The following is a 24267-nucleotide window of genomic DNA, read 5'->3' as shown; positions in this document are numbered from 1 at the left end:
GATGGGAAGTCAGTTTTAAGAGCTGAAGACTCCTATTTGGGAATTCTTTTTGATGTAAAACTGCCTATTTTACATCATTTTTATTTTTTTCATTTCAGAAGGCATTGGCCCTTTAATAGACTGGTGATGTTTTCTGAAGTGACAGCCTTGCTTCGTGCTGCAATGACACTGCAGCCACAGTACATTGGGCCTCCTGGCAGGAGGAACACCCACCAGAACAGTATTGCACATTGTTGGGTTAATGTTAATTCGGCCCCAGCACCACCATTTTCAGCAGCCGCTAACACCCGGCCACAGTGGCACCAGCAGGTTTTTGTGGCGGTCACGAATTCTAGACCAGAGGGGGCGAAATTGCTCTTTGGCAAAATGGGACTTCAAGAGAAAAACATTGAGAACGGGCGGCCAATCTGCTAACGCCCATGTTCCACGACCGCCCAAGACAAATTGTAGCCCTGGATAGACTCTAAACAGGAAGTGCTGTATGTCATGAAGTATGAATCGATATTCCATCGAGTTATGCCTGGGTGGCAAAGAAAACAACGCGCTGTTAACCAACCCTTTGGTATCTCAACAACAAAAACTTTAATTTATTTAGCACCTTTAATGTAGTAAAATGTCCCAAGATGCTTCACAGGTGCGGTATCAGCCGAAATTTTGCACCAAGCCACAGATATTAGGACAAATGACTAAAAGCTTTGTCAAAGAGGTAAGTTTTAAGGAGCGTCAGAAAAGGAGAAAGGGGTGGAGAGGTTTCGGGAGGGAATTCCAGAACTTAAGGCCTAGATGGCTGAAGGCACGGCCGCCAATGGTAGGGCAAAGGGAATGGGGGTTCACAAGATGTCAGAGTTGGAGGAACAGAGTGTGCTCAGAGAGTTGTAGAGCTGGAGCAGGTTACAGAGATAGGGAGAGGCGAGGCCATGGAGGGAATAAAAGGGACAACGGCAGATAGATACAAAATTGGCGAAGTGACAGGAAACGGAGAGTAATGGTGAATGGTTGTTTTTCAGACTGGAGGAAGGTATACAGTGGTGTTCCCCAGGGGTCAGTACAAGGACCACTGCTTTTCTTGATATATATTAATGATTTGAGACTTGGGAGCACAGGGCACAATTTAAAAATTTGCAGCTGACAAAACTTGGAAGTGAACAGTGAGGAGCATCGGGATAGATTTCAAGACAGACAGAGATGCTGGTGAAATGGGCGGACACGTGGCAGGTGGAATTTTACACAAAAAAGTGCAAATTGCTACATTTTGGTCGGAAGAACGAGGAGAGTTAATATAAATTAAAGGATACCATTCTAAAGGGAGTGCATGAATAGAGGCCTGGGGGTATATGTGCACAAATCATTGAAGATGGCAGAGCAGATGGTGAGGCTCCTGGGCTTCATAAAAGAGGCATAGTGTACAAAAGCAAGGAAGTTATGAAGCAGCTTTATAAAACACTGGTTCGGCCTCAACTGGAGTATTGTGTCCAATATTTTAGGAAGGATGTGAAGACCTTAGAGAGGGTGCAGAAAAGATGAACAAGAATGGTTCCTGGGATGAGAGATTACTGTTATGTGCACAGACTGGAGAAGCTGGGGTTGTTCTCCTTAGAGCAGAGAAGGTTGAGAGGAGATTTGATAGAGGTCTTCAAAATCATGACGGGTCTAGACAGTAGACAGAGAGAAACTGTTCCTATAGGCAGCAGTGTCTAGAACCAGAGGACACAGATTTAAGGTGATTGGCAGAAGAACCAAAGGCGACATAAGGAAAAACCTTTTAATGCAGGGAGTGGTTAGGAATTGAAATGCACTGCCTGAAAGAATGGTGGAGGCAAATTCAATCGGAATTGTTACAAGTACCTGAAGGAAAAGAAAGTGCAGGGCTACAAGGAAAGGGCGGGGGAGTGGAACTAGCTGAAGTGCCTTTGCAGAATGGCCTCATTCTGCGCTGTAACCATTCTATGAGTACTGCACTCTCTCCCTCAAGCATTTCCAATAGCCAACGTTCTGCACCCCTAACCTATCAATATGGGGCATCGGCTTCAGAAATCCTGCCCGAAACTAACGAGAAGCAATGTGGAACTTGGAACCGAAGCCATCTCATCCTGGAACCGACCATTCCATTGGGAAAGTGGATGCCCTGCACTACGAATAGCATAAGAAAAACATTTCGAACATCAACACAGGTGGGGATAAAATACCTAGACTGACTTGTAACAAAGCAAAGCACAGCCAACAAATAAGTGCAAAAAAGGGAAGGAGAGAGGGGGTTGGGGGGGTGGGTGGGGGGGGAAGAAAAACAGGGACAGAAAGGAAGAAAACAAATAACTGGGCAGAAGTTGTTCAAAGACATGTTTCATTTCTAAGATTGTTCTGATGTATAGATCAAAGCCCTAAGTCCGTGCAAAAGTGAGAAACTTACAGTTCAGCCAAAATCAGATAAAACGATTAAAAAAATTGAACAAGAACAGACTATTAGATTGGAGGCAAGGAATGTTTCCTTTACAAGTTTTGCAGTCTCATTACATTGTGTAAAACTTATCAGCAGCACTTGCAAGAATTACAGTAACATCTTAAAATAGGTTGATCATTCCTGCCATCTATTGATCAGATATGGATATCACAGTATCTGTGAATATAATACAATCCAGGCTGACGATAAAGAGAATTAATAAAAATACTAAATTAATGGTCCACGTCCCTTCATCCAGTTGAATCTATACAACTTTTTCTTTCACAAAGTCTCCTCTAATCCCACGAATAAGATTTTTAACTAGTCAATCTTCTCTGGCATTGCTTCCTGGCATGCTAAGTTGTAGAATATGGTCTCTCTCTTACTTGTCTCTCCTCCTAACCAACATCACTAAAAACAGATGATTTGGTCATTATCATATTGCTGTATGTGGGACCTTACTGTGTGTAAACTGGCTGACGCATTTCCTACATTATAACAGTGACGGCATTTCAACATGTACTTCATTGCCTGTAAAGTGCTTTGGGACATCCTGAGGTCATTAAAGTCTCTATATAAATGCAAGGCCGCTGTCTGTTTCACTCTTATGCTTTTCATTTCTTAACTTTTTTCTTCTCTTCCTGTCATTTTCTTTCCTTCTGAGTGCTAAGTGGGAGTGCTTTGAGCGAGTGACAGCTCCACTAAAAGCTACAGGTAGGGTTGCCAACCATGGCCATCTTATCTTCTAATTTGATTCCCTCAAAGACGCTGTATTTATTCCTAAAATTGAAGTTGCCTGCTTTTTTATTTCAAATAAATTAAATCAGAAAGAGGAAATAAACATGCACAAAATCAGCACTGACCTTAGCTAGTTTTCAACAAAACACAGATGAGGTAATTTTCTGGGTTTACAAGGTAACTTTTGTTAGAAACATAGAAACATAGAAAATAGGTGCAGGAGTAGGCCATTCAGCCCTTCTAGCCTGCACCGCCATTCAATGAGTTCATGGCTGAACATTCAACTTCAGTACCCCATTCCTGCTTTCTCGCCATACCCCTTGATCCCCCGAGTAGTAAGGACTTCATCTAACTCCTTTTTGAATATATTTAGTGAATTGGCCTCAACAACTTTCTGTGGTAGAGAATTCCACAGGTTCACCACTCTCTGGGTGAAGAAGTTTCTCCTCATCTCGGTCCTAAATGGCTTACCCCTTATCCTTAGACTGTGTCCCCTGGTTCTGGACTTCCCCAATATTGGGAACATTCTTCCTGCATCTAACCTGTCTAAACCCATCAGAATTTTAAACGTTTCTATGAGGTCCCCTCTCATTCTTCTGAACTCCAGTGAATACAAGCCCAGTTGATCCAATCTTTCTTGATAGGTCAGTCCCGCCATCCCAGGAATCAGTCTGGTGAACCTTCGCTGCACTCCCTCAATAGCAAGAATGTCCTTCCTCAGATTAGGAGACCAAAACTGTACACAATACTCCAGGTGTGGCCTCACCAAGGCCCTGTACAACTGTAGTAACACCTCCCTGCCCCTGTACTCAAATCCCCTCGCTATGAAGGCCAACATGCCATTTGCTTTCTTAACCGCCTGTTGTACCTGCATGCCAACCTTCAATGACTGATGTACCATGACACCCAAGTCTCGTTGCACCTCCCCTTTTCCTAATCTGTCACCATTCAGATAATAGTCTGTCTCTCTGTTTTTACCACCAAAGTGGATAACCTCACATTTATCCACATTATACTTCATCTGCCATGCATTTGCCCACTCACCTAACCTATCCAAGTCGCTCTGCAGCCTCATAACATCCTCCTCGCAGCTCACACTGCCACCCAACTTAGTGTCATCCGCAAATTTGGAGATACTACATTTAATCCCCTCGTCTAAATCATTAATGTATAATGTAAACAGCTGGGGCCCCAGCACAGAACCTTGCGGTACCCCACTAGTCATTGCCTGCCATTCTGAAAAGTACCCATTTACTCCTACTCTTTGCTTCCTGTCTGACAACCAGTTCTCAATCCATGTCAGCACACTACCCCCAATCCCATGTGCTTTAACTTTGCACATTAATCTCTTGTGTGGGACCTTGTCGAAAGCCTTCTGAAAGTCCAAATACACCACATCAACTGGTTCTCCCTTGTCCACTCTACTGGAAACATCCTCAAAAAATTCCAGAAGATTTGTCAAGCATGATTTCCCTTTCACAAATCCATGCTGACTTGGACCTATCATGTCACCCCTTTCCAAATGCACTGCGATGACATCCTTAATAATTGATTCCATCATTTTACCCACTACCGATGTCAGGCTGACCGGTCTATAATTCCTTGTTTTCTCTCTCCCTCCTTTTTTAAAAAGTGGGGTTACATTGGCTACCCTCCACTCGATAGGAACTGATCCAGAGTCAATGGAATGTTGGAAAATTACTGTCAATGCATCCGCTATTTCCAAGGCCACCTCCTTAAGTACTCTGGGATGCAGTCCATCAGGCCCTGGGGATTTATCGGCCTTCAATCCCATCAATTTCCCCAACACAATTTCCCAACTACTAAGGATTTCCCTCAGTTCCTCCTCCTTACTAGACCCTCTGACCCCTTTTATATCCGGAAGGTTGTTTGTGTCCTCCTTAGTGAATACCGAACCAAAGTATTTGTTCAATTGGTCTGCCATTTCTTTGTTCCCCGTTATGACTTCCCCTGATTCTGACTGCAGGGGACCGACGTTTGTCTTTACTAACCTTTTTCTCTTTACATATCTATTTGTTGTGAAACCTGAAGTTGCATTACATAAAGAAAGACGCTTTTAATTCCTCTCCCTCCTCTCTCGAACTCAACTCGCTCTAAAGTTTCTAGAACACCAAAGGCTAAAACTGGTGTGTAATCAGAACAATTATTATTTTCTCTTTCATGCATACAGTCCCTTTCTGTCAGCTGTGGCTTAGTGGGTAGCACACTCGCCTCGGAGTCAGAAGGTTGTGGGTTCAAGCCCCACTCCAGGGACATGAGCACATAAATCTAGGCTGACACGCCAGTGCAGTGCTGAGGGAGTGTTGCAGTGTCGGAGGTGCTGTCTTTCGGATGGGATGTTAAATCGAGGCCACGTCTGCTCTCTCAGGTGGACACAAAAAGATCCCTATTTTAAAGAGCAGAGGAGTTATCCCTGGTCTCCTGGCCAATATCTGTCCCTCAATCAACGTCACAAACACAGATTATCTGGTCATTATCACATTGCTGTTTGTGGGAGCTTGCTGTGCGTAAATTGGCTGCCGCGTTTCCCACACTACAGCAGTGACTACACTCCAAAAAGTAGTGTACATTGGCTGTAAAGCGCTTTGAGAGGTCTGGTGGTCGTGAAAGGCGCTATATAAATGCAAGTCTTTCTTTGCTTTGGCAAAAAGCTATCAATTTTATCTCAATAAAGCTTTTGAAATTTGTTCTCGAGCTTTTCTTCCAATGATTTTGAAAAATTTGTGCATAAACTATAAGCAGCTGAAGAGAGAAAGAAATCCCCACTCCAGCAGACTGAACGGTGCTGATTCGCCCTGGGAAATTCAGGACAATACAGCTCAGAATAAAGGAATCTAATTCAGCTCACAACACATCACAGCTCTGCGCCAAAACATAAACTCAGAGCCCAGGCTTCTGGGACAGGCTGAAGCCTTGAAGTAAAAACATTTAAATGATGTCATTAAGGGACAGAAAAGGAAATTATTTCACAAGTTTTGCTGTGTTGATGTGAAATATATGTTTCTGATTGTTATATTTTTGGTTCATGCTTTATTTTGGACATTTGAAATTTTAGTTACAGAAGGGGGAAGAAAATGACAGTTGGAAAAAAAAAATTCAGAAAGCATTTTGGGAGAATTGTGGAATCCAATGCCCAGATTGCCGTGATGGGTTTACAAAGGTATCTTGTATTTTAAACGTCAAAACAGAAACTCAGAATGAAACAGGCCGACACAAAGTGTGGCATAAACATGACAACAGTGAAGTGGTAGAGAGAGAAAGTGCACACGGACTGAAGATTTGAATATACTATAGATGGATAATTACAGGAAAATAAATTTTGTCTGCAATGCAATTGTTTTTTAATTAGCCTTTCCAATCTTTGCAGGTTAATTTAAAGAACTGCAGGCAAGTTAACTTAAACACAGATAAGTGTGAGGGTATTACATTTTGCTAAGAAAAATAAGGAGGTCACATATTACTTGGAAAATAAAAATCTAAATGGGGTAGAAGAGCAAAGGGACCTCGGAGTACAAATACACAAATCACTGAAAATAATAACACAGGTCAATAAGGCCATAAAAAAAAGCAATCCAGGTAATAAGATTTATTTCTAGAGGAATAAAATTGAAAATCGAGAAATTATGCTAAAGTTGTATTGAACCTTGGTTAGACCACACTTAGGAGTACTGTCTGCAGTTCTGGTCACCATATTATAAAAAGGATATAAAAAGATACTGGAGAGGGTGCAGAGAAGATTTACAAGAATGATACCAGAGATGCGAGGGTACACTTATCAGGAGAGGATGAACAGGCTGGGTCTCTTTTCGCTTGAAAAGATAAGACTGAGGGTTGATCTAATTGAGGTATTTAATATTATGAAAGGTTTTATTAGAGTAAATACAGAAAGAATGTTTCCAAGAGCAGAACTAGAGGCTATTAATAAGATATCAAACACCAAGAAATCAACTTGGGAATTCAACAACAAAAAAAAACTTTTATTTATATATCGCCTTTAACGTAGTAAAACGTTCCAAGGCGCTTTCACAGTAGTGTTATAAGACAAAACAGATAAATTTGACACCAAGCCACAAAGGAAGAAATTACAGATGACCAAAAGCTTGATCAAAGAGGCAGGTTTTAAGGAGCATGTTTAAGGAGGAAAGACAGGTAGAGAGGCAGAGGGGTTTAGGGAGGGCGTTCCAGAGGTTAGGGCCCAAGCAGCTGAAGGCATGGTCCCCGATGGTTGAGCAATTATAAGAACATAAGAAAAGGAGCAGGAGTAGGCCATATGGCCCCTCAAGCCTGCTCCGCCATTTAATATGATCATGGCTGATCAGATCATGGACTCAGCTCCACTTCCCCGCCCGCTCCCCACAACCCGCTATTCCCTTATGTATTCAATGTCCCAGCTTCCATAGCTCTCTGAGGCAGCGAATTCCACAGATTTACAATCCTCAGATGAAATTTCTCCTCAGCTCTGTTTTAAATGGGCAGCCTCTCGTTCTCGTCCCCCCCATCAGTGGAAACATCCTCTCTGCATCCAACTTGTCAAGCAACCCTCATGATCTTATATATTTCGATAAGATCACCTCTTATCCTTAGACTGTGTCCCCTGGTTCTGGACTTCCCCAGCATTGGGAACATTCTTCCTGCATCTAACCTGTCCAGTCCTGTCAGAATTTTATTTGTTTCTATGAGATCCCCTCTCATCCTTCTAAACTCCAGTGAATACAGGCCCAGTCGATCCAGTCTCTCCTCATATGTCAGTCCTGCTATCCCAGGAAACAGTCTGGTGAACCTTCGCTGCACTCCCTCAATAGCAAGAACGTCCTCTCTCAGATTAGGAGACCAAAACTGAATACAATATTCCAGGTGAGGCCTCACCAAGGCTCTATACAACTGCAGTAAGACCTCCTTGCTCCTATACTCAAAACCCGTAGCTATGAAGGCCAACATACCATTTGCCTTCTTCACCGCCTGCTGTACCTGCATGCCAACTTTCAATGACTGATGTACCATGACACCCAGGTCTCGTTGCACCTCCCCTTTTCCTAATCTGTCACCATTCAGATAATATTCTGCCTTCGTGTTTTAGCCACCAAAGTGGATAACCTCACATTTATCCACATTATACTGCATCTGCCATGCATTTGCTCACTCACCTAACCTGTCCAAGTCACCCTGCAGCCTCTGAGCATCCTTCTCACAGCTCACACCGCCACCCAGCTTAGTGTCATCTGCAAACTTGGAGATATTACACTCAATTCCTTCATCTGAATCATTGATGTATATTGTAAATAGCTGGGCTCCCAGCACTGAGCCCTTCAGCACCCACTAGTCACTGCCTGCCATTCTGAAAAGGACCCGTTTATCCTGGCTCTCTGCTTTCTGTCTGCCAGCCAGTTCTCTTTCCACGGCAGTACATTACCCCCAATACCATGTGCTTTAATTTTGCACGCCAATCTCTTGTGTGGGACCTTGTCAAAAACCTTTTGAAAGTCCTAATACACCACATCCACTGGTTCTTCCTTGTCCACTCTACTAGTTACATTCTCAAAAAACTACAGAAGTTTTGTCAAGAATGATTTACCCTTCATAAATCCATGCTGACTTGACCGATCCTGTCACTGCTTTCCAAATGCGCTGATATTTCATCTTTAATAATTGATTCCAGCATTTTCCCCAGTACTGATGTCAGGCTAATCGGTCTATAATTACCCGTTTTCTCTCTCCCTCCTTTTTTTAAAAGTTGTGTTACATTAGCTACCCTCCAGTCCATAGGAACTGATCCAGAGTTGATAGACTGTTGGAAAATGATCACCAATGCATCCACTATTTCTAGGGCCACTTCCTTAATTACTCTGGGATGCAGACTATCAGGCCCCGGGGATTTATCGGTCTTCAATCCCATCAATTTCCTTAACACAATTTCCCGCCTAATAATGATTTCCTTCAGGTCCTCCTTCTCACTAGACCCTCGATCCTGTAGTATTTCCAGAAGGTTATTTGTGTCTTCCTTCGTGAACACAGAACCAAAGTATTTGTTCAATTGGTCTGCCATTTCTTTGTACAGCTGTACTGCAGCACTTGGCAATTTTTCTCGATTTAAATAAAAACTTGCTCTTTGATTCTTTTCTGCCAAAATGCATGACCTCACGCTTACCAATATTATTGGCAAATTTTTACCCATTCACTTAGCCTGTCTATGTTCTTTTGCAGATTTTTTGTGTCCTCCTCACACATTGCTTTTCCTCCCATCTTTGTATCATCAGCAAGCTTGGCTACGTTACACTCAGTCCCTTCTTCCAAGTCGTTAATATAGATTGTAAATAGTTGGGGTCGCAACACTGATCCCAGCGGCACTCCACGAGTTACTGATTGCCAACCCAAGAATGACCCATTTATCCCGATTCTCTGCTTTCTGTTTGTTAGCCAATCCTCCATCCATGCTAATATATTACCCCCAACCCTGTGAAATTTTATCTTGTGTAGTAACCTTTTATGTGGCACCTTGTCAAATGCCTTCTGGAAGTCCAAATACATCACATCCATTGGTTCCCCTTTATCCACCCTGTTCGTTACATCTTCAAAGAACTCCAGCAAATTTGTCAAACATGACTTCCCCTTCATAAATCCATGCTGACTCTGCCTGACCAAATTTTGCTTTTCCAAATGCCCTGCTACTGCTTCTTTAATAATGGACTCCAACATTTTCCCAACCACAGATATTAGACTAACTGGTCGATAGTTTCCTGCTTTTTGTCTGCCTCCTTTTTTAAATAGGGGCGTTACATTTGCAGTTTTCCAATCTGCTGGGACCCCCCCAGAATCCAGGGAATTTTGGTCAATTACCACCAATGCATCCACTATCCCTGCCGCTACTTCTCAAGATCCTAGGATGCAAGCCATCAGGTCCAGGGGATTTTTCCGCCTTTAGTCCCATTATCTTACTGAGTACCACCTCCTTCGCCCAATAGCCCCTTGACTATCCACTGTTGGGATATTGTTAGTGTCTTCTACCGTAAAGACTGATACAAAATATTTCTTCAGAGTTTCTGCCATCTTCATGTTTCCCATTACTAATTCTCTGGTCTCGTCCTCGAAAGGACCATCATTTACTTTAGCCATTCTTTTTTTTTAATATACCTATAGAAACTCTGGCTATCTGTTTTTATATTTTGTGTTATAATCAGGGATGCTCAAGAGGGCAGATTTTGAGGAGCGCAGACATCTCGTGAGGTTGAGAGGGTGAAATAGATTAGAGAGATAGGGAGGTGTGAGGCCATGGAGGAATTTGTAAACAAGGATGAGAATTTTGAAATCGAGGTGTTGTTTAATCGGGGACCAATGTAGGTCAGCGAGCACAGGGGTGATGGGTGATCGTGACTTGGTGTGAGTTAGGACACGGGCTGCCGAGTTTTGGATCACCTCTAGTTTACACAAGGTAGAATGTGGGAGGCCAGCCAGGAGTGTGATGGAGTAGTCAAGTCTAGAGATAACAAAGGCATGAATGAAGCAGAAGAACTGAGGTATGGGCGGAGGCGGGTAATGTTACGGAGGTGGAAAGAGGCGGTTTTATTTATGCCATGGATATGTAGTCGGAAGCTCATTTCATGGTCAATTATGACACCTAGGTTGCGAACAGTCTGGTTTAGCCTCATATAGATGCTCGGGAGAGGGATGGGGTCAGTGTTTAGGGAACGCAGTTTGGCGGGGACCAAAGACAATGGCTTCAGTCTTCCCAATATTTAATTGGAGAAAATTTCCGCTCATCTAGTATTGGATGCTGGACAAGCATCCTGACAATTTAGAGACCATGGAGGGGTCAAGAGAAGTGGTGGAGAGGTCGAGCTGGGTGTCGTACATGTGGAAACTGACTCCGTGTTTTCGGATGATATCACCAAGGGGCAGCATATAGATGAGAAATAGGAGAGGGCCAAGGTTAGATCCTTGGGGGACACCAGAGGTAACGATTGCACAAGTGGGACGAGAAGTCCTAACAGGAAATTATCTGGCTACGATTAGATAGATAAGAGTGGAAACAGGCGAGTGCAGTCCCACCCAGCTGGACGATGGTGGAGCGGTGTTGGAGGAGGATGGAGAGGTCAACCGTGTCAAAGGCTGCAGACAGGTCGAGAAGGACGAGGAGGGTTAGTTTATCTTTATCACAGTCACAAAGGATGTCATTTGTGATTTTGATAAGAGCCGTTTCGGTACTGTGGCAGAGGTGGAAACCAGATTGAAGGGATTCAAACATGGAGTTACGGGAAAGATGGTCACAGATTTGGGAGACAACAACACGTTCAAGTACTTTGGACAGGAAAGGGAAGTTGGAGATGGGGCGGTAGCTAGCAAGCACAGTTGGGTTTTTGAGGAAAGGATTGATGACGGCAGATTTGAAGGGGAGAGGGGCAGTACCCAAGGAGAGAGAACCGTTAACAATGTCGGTTAACATGGGAGCCAAAAAGAAAGTTGGGTGGTCAGCAGTTTAGTGGGAATAGGGTCAAGGGAGCAGGAAGTGGGTCTCATGGGCAAGATGAGCTTGGAGAGGTCAAGAGGGGAGATCAAAGTAAAACTAGAGAAAGATCTGAGTTCAGGGCTAGGGCAGGTGGGAGCCTCAGAGGAAGTTTGGCCTGGTGAGCTAGGGGAAGGAAGGGAACTTGCAGAGGCAGTTGATCGATGGTCTCAATCTTTGAGACAATGAAGTCCATGAGCTCCTCACACTTGTTGGAGGCGAGGTCGGAGATTGGGGAGAGGGAAGAAAGAAGAAATTCAGAAAAAACATCTTTACCCAGAGAGTGATGAGAATGTGGAACTCGCTACCACATGGAGTGGTTGATGCGAATAGTATTGATTCATTTAAGGGGAGGCTAGACAAGCATATAAGGGAGACAGGAATAGAGGCCTATGCTGTTAGATTTAGATGACGAAGGATGGGAGGAGGCTCGAGTGGAGCGTAAACGCCGGCATGGACTGGCTGATCTAAATGGCCTGTTTCTGTGCTGTATATTCTATGTGTCTATGTAAACATATGGATTAATGCACCAGCAAACCGTTTGGATCCATGATGTGCCATCAACTCCGATAGATCGGTGAGCCACCAAACTGTATCATGTAATGGGCCACATCACATAGACTGATGGGCCACAACACCATATAGATTGATGTGGCATAAAACGTACAGATTAATGTACCATAAAATTATATAGATTGAAGCACCATAAAGCCACATCTAACTTGATGGTTCGACAGAAAATAAAACCGATGCTCCCACAAACTTATCAATGAATTGATGCACAACCCACTGCTCAGAACATATATATTTAATTAAACCATTTTCTCTAATTATTTAATTAAGGGTCTTGGGGGGGGAGGGATAGAAACCAACGACTGATTACCTCATCGAACAGTGATGCGACTCTATTAGCAGCTGAATGTTTATGTCTGCACATTGCCGACTCCCCGGACAAATTCCCAGACAGAGGCAGAAGGCCGTTTCCCGGTGCTGTGGGAGATGAATCACTGCAGTAGGGGTCGCCTTGCTGCCTCTTCGTGTGAGGCACGGAGACCGTTAATGGCGGCTTACGATGCGACAACCCAGGTCGGTCTGCTAACCAGCAGTCAGCGCTTGCAGAGTTATACAGCGTGAGATTGAGAATATCGCCCAGACTTCTGGATGGCTGGCTGTCGGACTGACTTTCCACCTGCGTGCACGGGACAGGCCAAGCAATGGCGCCCAAGCTGACTGCCTTTTTAGTCTCACAATCCAGACGGCGCTGGTCGAATGGGTTAGCCTGGACTCCGCTGTGTTTCAACCTTTTCTTCTTCTTCTTCGCCCGAGAGAGCTTGCTGCCATCAGCCGCACATTCCCTGCTCACCCCATCCGATTGGTTCAGAATGCAGCTGCCCGAAATGGAGAGGGAGGAGGAATCTCTGACATCGCCGGGTCTGCCGGTTAGAGTGCTGGTTAAATAACTTCGCTCACCGTCTGGACTGGCGCGGCTCCCCACCGCAGTACCGTCGCTGCGATCGTTCCCGTCACTCAGGCGACGCAGCGATGACCCTCCGCTGAAATCCTCCTCCAAGGTCCCTCCTGGTGCAGGAGCCCCAGCTGCAATCCCTCGCCACTCCTCAGCATCACTCGGTTTAACACGCTCCCCTTTTTTCTTCTTCTTCCTCTTCAGATAGAGTTTACTGCGGGGATAAGGAGAGCGACCCAGAGGAGCCTTGGCAGGATCCACTGTACATTCCTCTTTCTGTGCTCGCACACATCCACAAGTGTTTCCCATTTTCTTCACAAGGAGCAGAAGGGAATCTGCTGGAGCAGAACTGGCCTGTCGAAAACGTGGTTTACCAATTCAAAATCCTGGGCAGCAGACTTCTCCATAATCAGAGCTCTCTTCTTCACCCTCTCTCGCTCTCTGTCTTTCTCCCTCTCCTCTGTCTGTCTCCCTCTGTCGGTCTCCTTCACTCTCTCTCTCTCTCTCTCTCTCTCTCTCTCTCAAATACACACTCACTTTGGCTACTTTCTCCTCTATCTCGCTGGCTGCTTTCTCCTTCACACACAATCACTCTCTCTCTTTCTCTGTCTTTCTACTTTTCTCTTTCTCTCTCTTGCTGGCTGTCTTTCCCTCACTCTCTGTGTGCAGCCATTTTGCATATGTGAAATGTTCATGCAGCCAATGATGGCATTTAGCCCAGAAAGGGCCTGTGTCTGATCAGTGCATAACCAACCATGGTTACAGCAGTGGACTGTGCTCTGAACTAAACTCATTCAGCATGTATACAGTAGGAGCGACCAAGCTGAAATTTAGCAGAGGCTCGCCGCCACAAGGTAATAAATGGAAAACTCCCAGATTAGCCACAACTTGCTCCACTTAAAGTTACAGCACCAAGTAAAGAGAGTTTCGGTTATGCTTCAGGAATTTACAGCAACATTTGAAATCATTAAGCTATGTACATACCCTGAGCAAATAGCATTGTGCTAATGAATTACTGCTGAGGTGACTGGGGCGGGGGGGAGGGGGGGTATTTATCACCTTTTCCGACTCAAGACCCTTATTGCAGAGAAAAATGTGCTCTGATAAAAACGGATTAATTTTTGATTTTATAAAATCCTCCTTAAAACCTTTTTAATGATGTGCTTGACATTCCAGAGCTCCAATTACCATAACGTTATCAGTCATTTTCCAGCTGTGTTGATACTTGATGTGGTCATCAAGCAATTGGACTTCAACTTTACTGCACATTCTAATCTAAAATATATATTTATATTATTTAAAGGCTGAAGTTAAGTCAGGGGGGAAACACTTTTGGTTCAAAGTACTTCCCATCCTGTGTAGTAACAGATTCACAACGACTTTTCGCTGATTTGTTTGTGTAAAAATGAACTTCCTCTTCTGACAACAGCACTGCCCGCGGGGAATATCCTGGAGAGACTTCATAGAAACCCGCAGCGATGGACCACAGATTAGCCTCAGAGACAGTCAGGCCCTGGGAATGCAGGCAGAGGATGCAGATTCCTCAGCCACTGGTGCGACGTCGCAAACTCCCACAGCTCAATCAGTGCTTGCGTCTGTCTGAAGTCCCCATAATTTGACAAACAGCTGCACCAGGAGACATATGCATACACCACCCCCCCCCCACCCACCTCTCGACATGTCACACTGCCTGGACCCACCCCACTCTGACCCGCATCACCACGCCAACCCGCCTTAATATTAGACCACCCAACTGCGCTGATCCACCACTGTGCTACCCTCCCCTACTATCCCGCAGAAAGAGCAGTGCAAGGAAGGTAGTGCAGGGGTCCCCTGCGGTCATCCCTCTGCAAAACAGATACACCACTTTGGGTACTGTTGAGGGGAATGTCTCAGCAGGGGAGAGCAGCAGCAGCCAGGTTCATGGCACCATGGCGGGCTCTGCTGCACAGGAGGGCAGGAAAAATAGTGGGAGAGCAATAGTGATAGGGGATTCAATTGTAAAGGGAATAGATAGGCGTTTCTGTGGCCGCAACCGAAACTCCAGGATGGTATGTTGCCTCCCTGGTGCAAGGGTCAAGGATGTCTCGGAGCGGGTGCAGGACATTCTGAAAAGGGAGGGTGAAGAGCCAGTTGTCGTGGTGCATATAGGTACCAACGATATAGTCAAAAAAACGGGATGAGGTCCTATGAGACGAATTTAGGGAGCTACGAGTTAAATTAAAAAGTAGGACCTCAAAAGTAGTAATCTCAGGATTGCTACCAGTGCCACGTGCTAGTCAGAGGAATCGCAGGATAGCTCAGATGAATACGTGGCTTGAGCAGTGGTGCAGAGGGGAGGGATTCAAATTCCTGGGATATTGGAACCTGTTCTGGGGGAGGTGGGACCAGTACAAACTGGACGGTCTACACCTGGGCAGGACCGGAACCAATGTCCGAGGGGGAGTGTTTGCTAGTGCTGTTGAGGAGGAGTTAAACTAATATGGCAGGGGGATGGGAACCTATGCAGGGAGACAGAGGGGAATAAAATAGAGACAGAAGCAAAAGGTAGAAAGGAGAATAATAAAAGTGGAGGGCAGAGAAACCCAAGGCAAAAAACAAAAAGAGCCACATTACATCAAAATTGTAAAGGGTCAAAGTGTGTTAAAAGTCAAGCCTAAAGGCTCTATGCCTCAATGCGAGGAGTATTCGAAATAAGGTGGACAAATTAACTGCGCAGATAGCAGTTAACGGGTATGATGTGATTGGCATCACGGAGACATGGCTCCAGGTGACCAAAGCTGGGAACTCAACATCCAGGGGTATTCAGCATTTAGAAAGGATAGACAGAAAAGAAAAGGAGGCGGGGTGGCGTTGCTGGTTAAAGAGGAAATTAATGCAATTGTAAGGAAGGACATTAGTTTGGATGATGTGGAATCGGTATGGGTGGAGCTACGGAATACCAAAGGGCAGAAAACACTAGTGGGACAGGCCACCACATAGTAGTAGTAAGATTGGGGACAGCATCAAACAAGAAATAAGGGATGTGTGCAATAAAGGTACAGCAGTAATATTGATTGGGCAAACCTAACTGGTAGCAATGCGGTGGAGGAGGATTTCCTGGAGTGTATTAGGGATGGATTTCTAGACCAATATGTTGAGGAACCAACCAGAGAGCTGGCTATCCTAGACTGGGTGATGTGTAATGAGAAGGGACTAATTAGCAATCTTGTTGTGCGAGGCCTCTTGGGGAATAGTGACCATAATATGGTAGAATTCTTTATTAAGATGGAGAGCGACAAAGTTAATTCAGAAACTAGGGTCCTGAACTTAAGGAAAGGTAACTTTGATGGTATGAGGCGCGAATTGGCTGGATTAGACTGGCAAATTATACTTAAAGGGTTGACGGTGGATAGGCAATGGCAAACCTTTAAAGATCATATGGACGAACTTCAACAATTGTACATCCCTGCCTGGAGTAAAAATAAAACGGGGAAGGTGGCTCAACCGTGGCTAACAAGGGAAATTAAAGATCGTGTTAAATCCAAGGAAGAGGCATACAAATTTGCCAGAAAAAGTAGCAAACCGGAGGACTAGGAGAAATTTAGAATACAGCAGAGGAGGACAAAGGGTTTAATTAAGAGGGGGAAAATAGAGTGTGAGAGGAAGCTTGCCAGAAACATAAAAAATGACTGCAAAAGCTTCTATAGGTATGTGAAGAGAAAAAGATTAGTGAAGACAAGCGTTGGTCCCTTGCAGTCGGATTCGGGTGAATTTATAATGGGGAACAAAGAAATGGCAGACCAATTGAACAAATACTTCGGTTCTGTCTTCACAAAGGAAGACACAAATAATCTTCCCGATGTACTAGGGGTCCAAAGGACTAGTGAGAAGGAGGAAGTGAAGGATATCCTTATTAGGCGGGAAATTGTGTTAGGGAAATTGACGGGGTTGAAGGCCGATAAATCCCCAGGGCCTGATAGTCTACATCCCAGAGTATTAAGGAAGTGGCCCTAGAAATAGTGGATGCATTGGCGATAATTTTCCAACAGTCTATCGACTCTGGATCAGTTCCTATGGACTGGAGGGTTGCTAATGTAACACCACTTTTTAAAAAAGGAGGGAGAGAAAACGCATAATTATAGACCAGTTAGCATTACATCGGTGGTGGGGAAAATATTGGAATCAATCATTAAGGATGAAATAGCAGCGCATTTGGAGAGTAGTGATAGGATCGGTTCAAGTCAGCATGGATTTATGAAAGGGAAATCATGCTTGACAAATCTTCTGAAATTTTTTGAGGATGTAACTAGTAGAGTGGATAAGGGAGAACCAATGGATGTGGTGTATTTGGACTTTCAAAAGGCTTTTGACAAGGTGCCACACAAGAGATTGGTGTGCAAAATCAAAGCACATGGTATTAAGGGTAATGTACTGACATGGATAGAGAACTGGTTGGCAGACAGGAAGCAGAGAGTCGGGATTAACGGGTCCTTTTCAGAATGGCACGCAGTGACTAGTGGAGTGCCGCAGGGCTCAGTGCTGGGACCCCAGCTCTTTACAATATATATTAATGATTTAGATGATGGAATTGAGTGTAATATTTCAAGTTTGCAGATGACACTAAACTTGGTGGCAAGTGTGATCTGTGAGGAGGACACTAAGAGGCTGCAGGGTGACTTGGAAAGATTAGGCGAGTGAGCAAAAACATGGCAGATGCAGTATAATGTGGATAAATGTGAGGTTATCCATTTTGGGGGCAAAAACATGAAGGCAGAATATTATCTGAATGGCGGAAAGTTAGGAAAAGGGGAGGTGCAACGAGACCTGGGTATAATGGTTCATCAGTCATTGAAAGTTGGCATGCAGGTGGTGAAGGCGGCAAATGGTATGTTGGCCTTCATAGCAAGGGGATTTTAGTATAGGAGCAGGGAGGTCTTGCTGCAGTTGTATAGGGCCTAGGTGAGGCCCCACCTGGAATATTGTGTTCAGTTTTGGTCTCCTAATCTGAGGAAGGACGTTCTGGCTATTGAGGGAGTGCAGACTGATTCCAGGGATGGCTGGGCTGTCATATGAGGAGAGACTGGATCAACTAGGCCTTTATTCACTGGAGTTTAGAAGGATGAGAGGGGATCTCATAGAAACATATAAGAATATGACTGGACTCGACAGGCTAGATGCGGGAAGAATGTTCCCGATGTTGGGGAAGTCCAGAACCATGGGACACAGTCTTAGGATAAGGGGCAGGCCGTTTAGGACTGAGATGAGGAGAAACTTCTTCACTCAGAGAGTTGTTAACCTGTGGAATTCCCTGCTGCAGAGAGTTGTTGAAGCCAGTTCAGTGGATATATTCAAGAGGGAGTTAGATATGGCCCTTACGGTTAAGGGGATCAAGGGGTATGGAGAGAAAGCAGGAAAGGGGTACTGAAGGAATGATCAGCCATGATCTTATTGAATGGTGGTGCAGGCTCGAAGGGCCAAATGGCCGACTCCTGCACCTATTTTTATGTTTCTATGTCCCATCCCGCCACATTACCCCACAGGTGTTATTAAATGCAAGTCTTGCTCTTTTGTTTTCTTTATGCCTATTTTTAGAACCCAAACTCTGTTTTCGCAAGCCCATAACTGAATGCTGCTGTTGAAACCTGCTGGTGGAAGGAATATTTCCGTTTTGACATCAACTGTAACTCGCGCTAATGTGGAAATTGGGTGAGAATATTCTGGGACAGGGGTGAGCTCGACCCGAATCATCTTCCCCCCAAAAAATCCTGAGCCTGCTGCTTTCAGTCTCAACCTTAGCATCAGCTGTTCAGATCAGCAGCACTCTGCCTCTGATGGGCCAACTAAATCATCTATAAATAAGTAATACAGCTAGGCTTGCCAACTCGAGTTGGGCCTATTCCTGGAGGTTTCATCACATGACCTTCAGGCCCAGTCAAACAGTCTTTTTCTTCCAACCCCAATATTTTTATAACTAAAATGAAAGTGTTCAAAGAAAATGATATATAAAAAAAAACACATACAATTTCTTTGTTTAATTGCATGATCAATTTTCTCCCAGATTGCTCGCACCTGTGTCCTGCAGATTAATCTTCAATACCTGGAGACAATCCTGGAGGGTTGGCAACTCTAAATACAGTTTAAAACTAACAAATCTGTGGAGGCCAGGTGCCTGAATCAGTCCATTTGTGCAGGGCTGCAGGAAACGAAGCGTTTTCACGAGAATAATTCTGAACAGCAATGATATTCATTGCATGTCCAGGTGTCTACTAAACTCAGTGTTGTCAGCATGCATGTTTCAATGAGGAAAAGTCAGTTGGTCTCGCAAATAAAGTCTGCTCGTTTCGTTTGGTTTTGTGCATGCCAAGAATGTCTCATGGGGATGCACCAATGCAGCTCAGGGTGTAAGACAGCTCCAGCACAAGTAGAGCCTCTGAACCTTCTCGTGCCATATACATGCAAGTCTTTCTTTCTTTCATATGTAACTCCAGACCCACAGCCATGTGGTTGACTCTTAACTGCCCTCTGAAATGGCCTCGCAATCCATTCAGTTGTACCAAGCCGCTACAACAAAAAGACTGAAAGTCTTGCATTTATATAGCGCCTTTCACAACCACCAGATGTCTCAAAGCGCTTTACAGCCAATGAAGTTCTTTTGATGTGTAGTCACTGTTGTCATGTGGGAAACGCAACAGCCAATGTGCGTACAGCAAGCTCCCACAATCAGCAATGTGATAATGACCAGATAATCTGTTTTTGTGACGTTGATTGAGGGATAAATATTGGCCTGGACACCAGGGATAACAGTGCTATGGGGTCTTTTATGTCTACCTGAGGGAGCAGACAGGGCTTCGGTTTAGCATCTCATCTGAAAGACGGCACCTCCGACAGTGCAGCCCTCCCTCAGCACTGCGCTGGAGTCAGCACTGTGGGAGTAACTTCAGCACACGGACTGCAGCAGTTCATGAAGGTGGCTCCCACCACTTTCTCTTGGACAATTTGGGATGGGCACTGAATGCTGGCCTTGCCAGTGATGCCCACATCCAGAGAACAAATAAATTGAAAAGAAGGAAAAGAAAATCAGGCGGCGTGTGATCAGGCGAAGTTCATTGGACGTATTCAAGAGGGAGTTAGATATGGCCCTTACGGCTAAAGGGATATGGCGAGAAAGCGGGAAAGGGTTACTGAGGTGAAGGATCAGCCATGATCTAATTGAATGGTGATGCAGGCTCGAAGGGCCGAATGGCCTAATCCTGCACCTATTTTCTATGTTTCTATCCCGCAGCGCCAACTGTTAAAATGGACGCCAAGGTCTCAGCATTCGGTTCGACTTTCAGCGACCTGACGCTTCATTATTTTAATTCTACACTCAGACGTTTCTGCAACTCCTGCCCTTCTCCCACCGCACTACCTTCACCGCAGGCCCCCGCAACTCTCCAACCCTCTCTCCCGCCTCCCCACCCGCTCCCCACCCAATTCCAACCACACCCAACCCCTTCGCAACTCCAGTATAAAGACAAGACACAGTAATGAGAGAAAAGGTACTGGGCAACCTTAAAACATGAGCATTGTGCATACAAGTTAACTTTATGCAACCTTGCCTGACTGAGTTTATTGACATACACCATTCCAACATCATAGTGATGGCCTGTGTGTGCAAGTACAATGTTATTACAGTTAGTGCACAGAGGAATTCTTCCCCCACTATCTATATCGGCCACGTAGCTATTGCTCGGTTTTTTAAAAACTCTCTTCCTATGTCAGTTAGATATGAAGCAAAAGCACTGTGACCTTTCAGCCGGATACTGCTGTCATAATTTGTATGATTCTGATCTGGCAATTACCCAACAGGGCACTGTTCTTTCTTTTTTGAGCGAAGTTCAAATTCCACACACAACCATGTTAGAAAGAAAGCAAAGGTTTGAGGCCTCAAAAATATGTTGAGCAAATGATGGAGAGAATGGAAATTCAGGCAGAATTTTAACTGAAACAAGTAGTTTTTGTTGGAGTAACAGCTGAAATATTAGTCTGGAAGCAGTACTATGTTTACTCTGTTTCAATGCTCTTACTGTTACTTGGTGCCTCAATGAAGTCTTACACAAGGCTTTAAGTCCAAGATGATGGGAAGATCACCTAACCTTGTGGGCATGAGTTTTTTTGAACAAGCAGTGTACTTCTGTGTTATCCCGTCATGAGACGGTGTAAGTATCCCATTCGTGTGTGAAGGTTAAAGCTAAACAGTAGCGAGAAAGAAAGACTTGTATTTATAAAGCGCCTTTCACAACCTCAGAACATCCCAATGCACTTTACAGCCCTTTCAATGTTTTTTTTCTTAAACTAAAAGTGCAGCCACTGTTCTGTAGAAAATGTGGCAGCCAAGGTACGCACAGCAAGCTCCCACAGAAAACAATGTGATAATGACCGGATGATCTGCTTTTTAGTGATGTTGGTTGAGGGATAAAAATTGGCTAGAGCAACGGGGAGAACATTCCTAGTCCTCTTCGAAATAGGGCCATGGGATCTTTTATGTTCACCTGAGAGGCAGACGGGGCCTCAGTTTAACATCTCATCCGAAAGATGGCACCTCCAACAGTGCAGCACTCCCTCAGCACTGTACTGGGAGTGTCAGCCTGGAATTTTGTGCTAAAGTCTCTGGAATGGGACTTGAACCCACAACCTTCTGACTCAGAGGCAAGAGGGAGGAAGCAAGAATCAGCTGGGAAAGGAATGTTATTGCTGGGGATCAAAACAGCTGTTGCTATGTCATTATACCCTAAATGAGAGATCACGATATGCAGTAATGGTTTTATTTTGGAAAGATGGTAATCTAGACATTGCCAGATTTTAGTTTATTTTATGGCTCCAAGTCATGCTATAATGACTGATCCCTAACCAATGACATTCCATCTTAACCACTGAATCCTTTATTCACATCGGACCTGAACACTGTAATGTTCTAAATTCGTGGGAGAGTCTCAACTACGGGCCATAAATATAAGATAGTCACCAATAAATCCAAAAGGGAATTCAGGAGAAACTTCTTTACCCAAAGAGGTTAAAATGTGGAACTCGCGACCACAAGTTGTAGTTGAGGCAAATAGCATAGATGCCTTTATGGGGAAGTGAGATAAACCCATGAAGAAGAAAGGAATAGAAGGTTATACCGATTGCATTCGATGACGCGGGATGGGAGGGGCTCGTGTGGAGCATAAACCAGTTGGACCAAATGGCCACGTTCTGTGCTGTAAATTTTAAGTACTTATGTAATTCTGTAAAAAACGGATGCAGCAACCATATTTATATAGTCAGGCTGTCATTACTGGTTTGGTTAAACTTCCACTAACAAATGCTACCCAAGCCAGTTACAATCCCACCACTCCTTGAAGGCCGTCACCTTTCGAGGCCTCCAAAATGTTCTTTCCCTTCTTTCTAACAGTTCGAGAGAGCTCGGGCAGCATAATTTATGTTCAGAAACCTTCAGAACTGCAATGAATCCAGATAAAAAATCCGGTCTGAACTCGGGACACAAAAAGACGGAACAGGATTCACAGTCAGGCCCTGGGATCATTCTGTATTCATTTTGAAAATCATGAAATTATTTTTTCATCTCCACCTTCATACGGCTGCCAGAAATAAAATAGTTGCACAAAAAAAAAACGAGTATTTGGCTTTTCTTCCATCTGGCCTTGATTAAAGAGATGGAACTAACTTCTTACCTGGATTTATACAGCATCTTTAACGGAGTAAAATGTCCCACGGCACTTCACAGGAGCGTTATCAAAAATAAACTGACTCCAAGCCATACAAGGAGATATTAGGACAAGTGGCCAAAAACTTGGAGACACAGTTAACTTTTAAAGGAGTGTCTTAAAGGAGGAGAGAGGGGTAGGGAGGTGGAGAGGTGGTGGAGTGATTAAAATCGGAGATGCACAAGAGGCCAGAACTGAAGGGTTGTAGGGCTGGAGGTGGTTAAAGAGATAGGAAGGGGCGAGGCCACGGAGGGCTTTGAGCACAAGGATGAGAATTTTAAATCTGAAGCACTGCTAGACCAGGAGCCAAAGTAGGTCAACGAGCACAGCAGTGTTTGGTGAACAGGACTTTGTACGAGTTAGGATACGGGTAGCAGAGTTTACAGAGGGTGCAAGGTGGGAGGCCGGCCAGGAGAACATTGGAATGGTTGAGTCTAGAGGTAACAAAGGGATGAGGGTTTCAGCAGCAATTGAGCTGGATCAATATCATTGCTGAAATCCAGTATATGGATCATTTATAGACTGGGTGGTAAATTCCTTCACAATTCGCTATCAGAATGAACTAAAGATGCCAATATGCATTCAGTAGCTTGTGATGACTGAGCATCTCTGAACATTATTTTTTCCACGAATCCTTTTATTCCCAAATTCCCAACTCCATTCTCACAACTGATGCAATGATAGAAGATCTATCCTTAATGTTTCATCCAAGTGCAACTACCTCACGCTTCGTTTATTCATGGCTGCTCTTTTGTTCATGTTTAGTCAGTTGCCAACGGTCTACTTTTCTAAACAAGCAGCATATATACAACGCATTGTTTTACTTCCCCTTTCCCTCCTCTCTATCCAATGGCCTAACTTATGACGCAGCTATCAATGCTGCAAGATAGTAAACTGAATACTGTATTAATTTCCCTCCAAAGCCACCATCTTTAAATTGAGTTCTTCCACAATCCTATCATGGACAGCCAATTATTCTATCCTGGAACAATAGTTCACTCAATTGTTAAATAACTATTACTCCATTACACTGATTTACAAAGTCTTTTCAATTACCCGGGTCCCAACTAAAACATGTGAAGGAAGATATTGTGACCAATCTCAATACAGGGCAGCAGAGAGATCTTCTGAGGACATTGAACAGGGGCCAATCTTTAACTGTCGATTAATTACCCGTACTGTTCTCCAAGGATCCTTCAATAACATTCTGATGGCCCATCTTTGGTCCCAGAATGACCAGCAAGTGTTGGGAGCCCATTTCTCTACTGACATATGGGGACTGCATCACACTGCGTATAAAAATAGGGAAGTCTTGCTGCAACTGTAGCGTTGGTGAGACCATACCTGGAGTACTGAGAGGCGGGAGTTCGGGAGGCGAACG

The 24267-nt window shown here is 44.3% G+C and overlaps 1 protein-coding gene across 5 annotated transcripts in view; it reads right to left on the bottom strand.

The window, feature by feature from the left end:
* dst (dystonin) overlaps positions 1–24267 on the bottom strand; it is a 647938-nt gene that overhangs the window by 432647 nt on the left and 191024 nt on the right. For 3 of the 5 annotated variants that reach the window (XM_070884878.1, XM_070884880.1, XM_070884879.1), the window contains exon 1: positions 12577–13606. The exons of the other annotated variants lie outside the window; for them this stretch is intronic. In XM_070884878.1, the coding sequence (XP_070740979.1) occupies positions 12577–13467 (891 nt within the window). In that variant the 5' untranslated portion in view covers positions 13468–13606. Of the gene's footprint in view, positions 1–12576; positions 13607–24267 lie in introns of those variants that run through there. 5 annotated transcript variants of the gene reach the window in all.

Source organism: Pristiophorus japonicus, chromosome 7, assembly GCF_044704955.1.
Source record: "Pristiophorus japonicus isolate sPriJap1 chromosome 7, sPriJap1.hap1, whole genome shotgun sequence".
In the NCBI taxonomy this organism is placed as follows: Eukaryota; Metazoa; Chordata; class Chondrichthyes; family Pristiophoridae; genus Pristiophorus; species Pristiophorus japonicus.
This window is presented reverse-complemented; position numbering and strand designations above follow the sequence as displayed.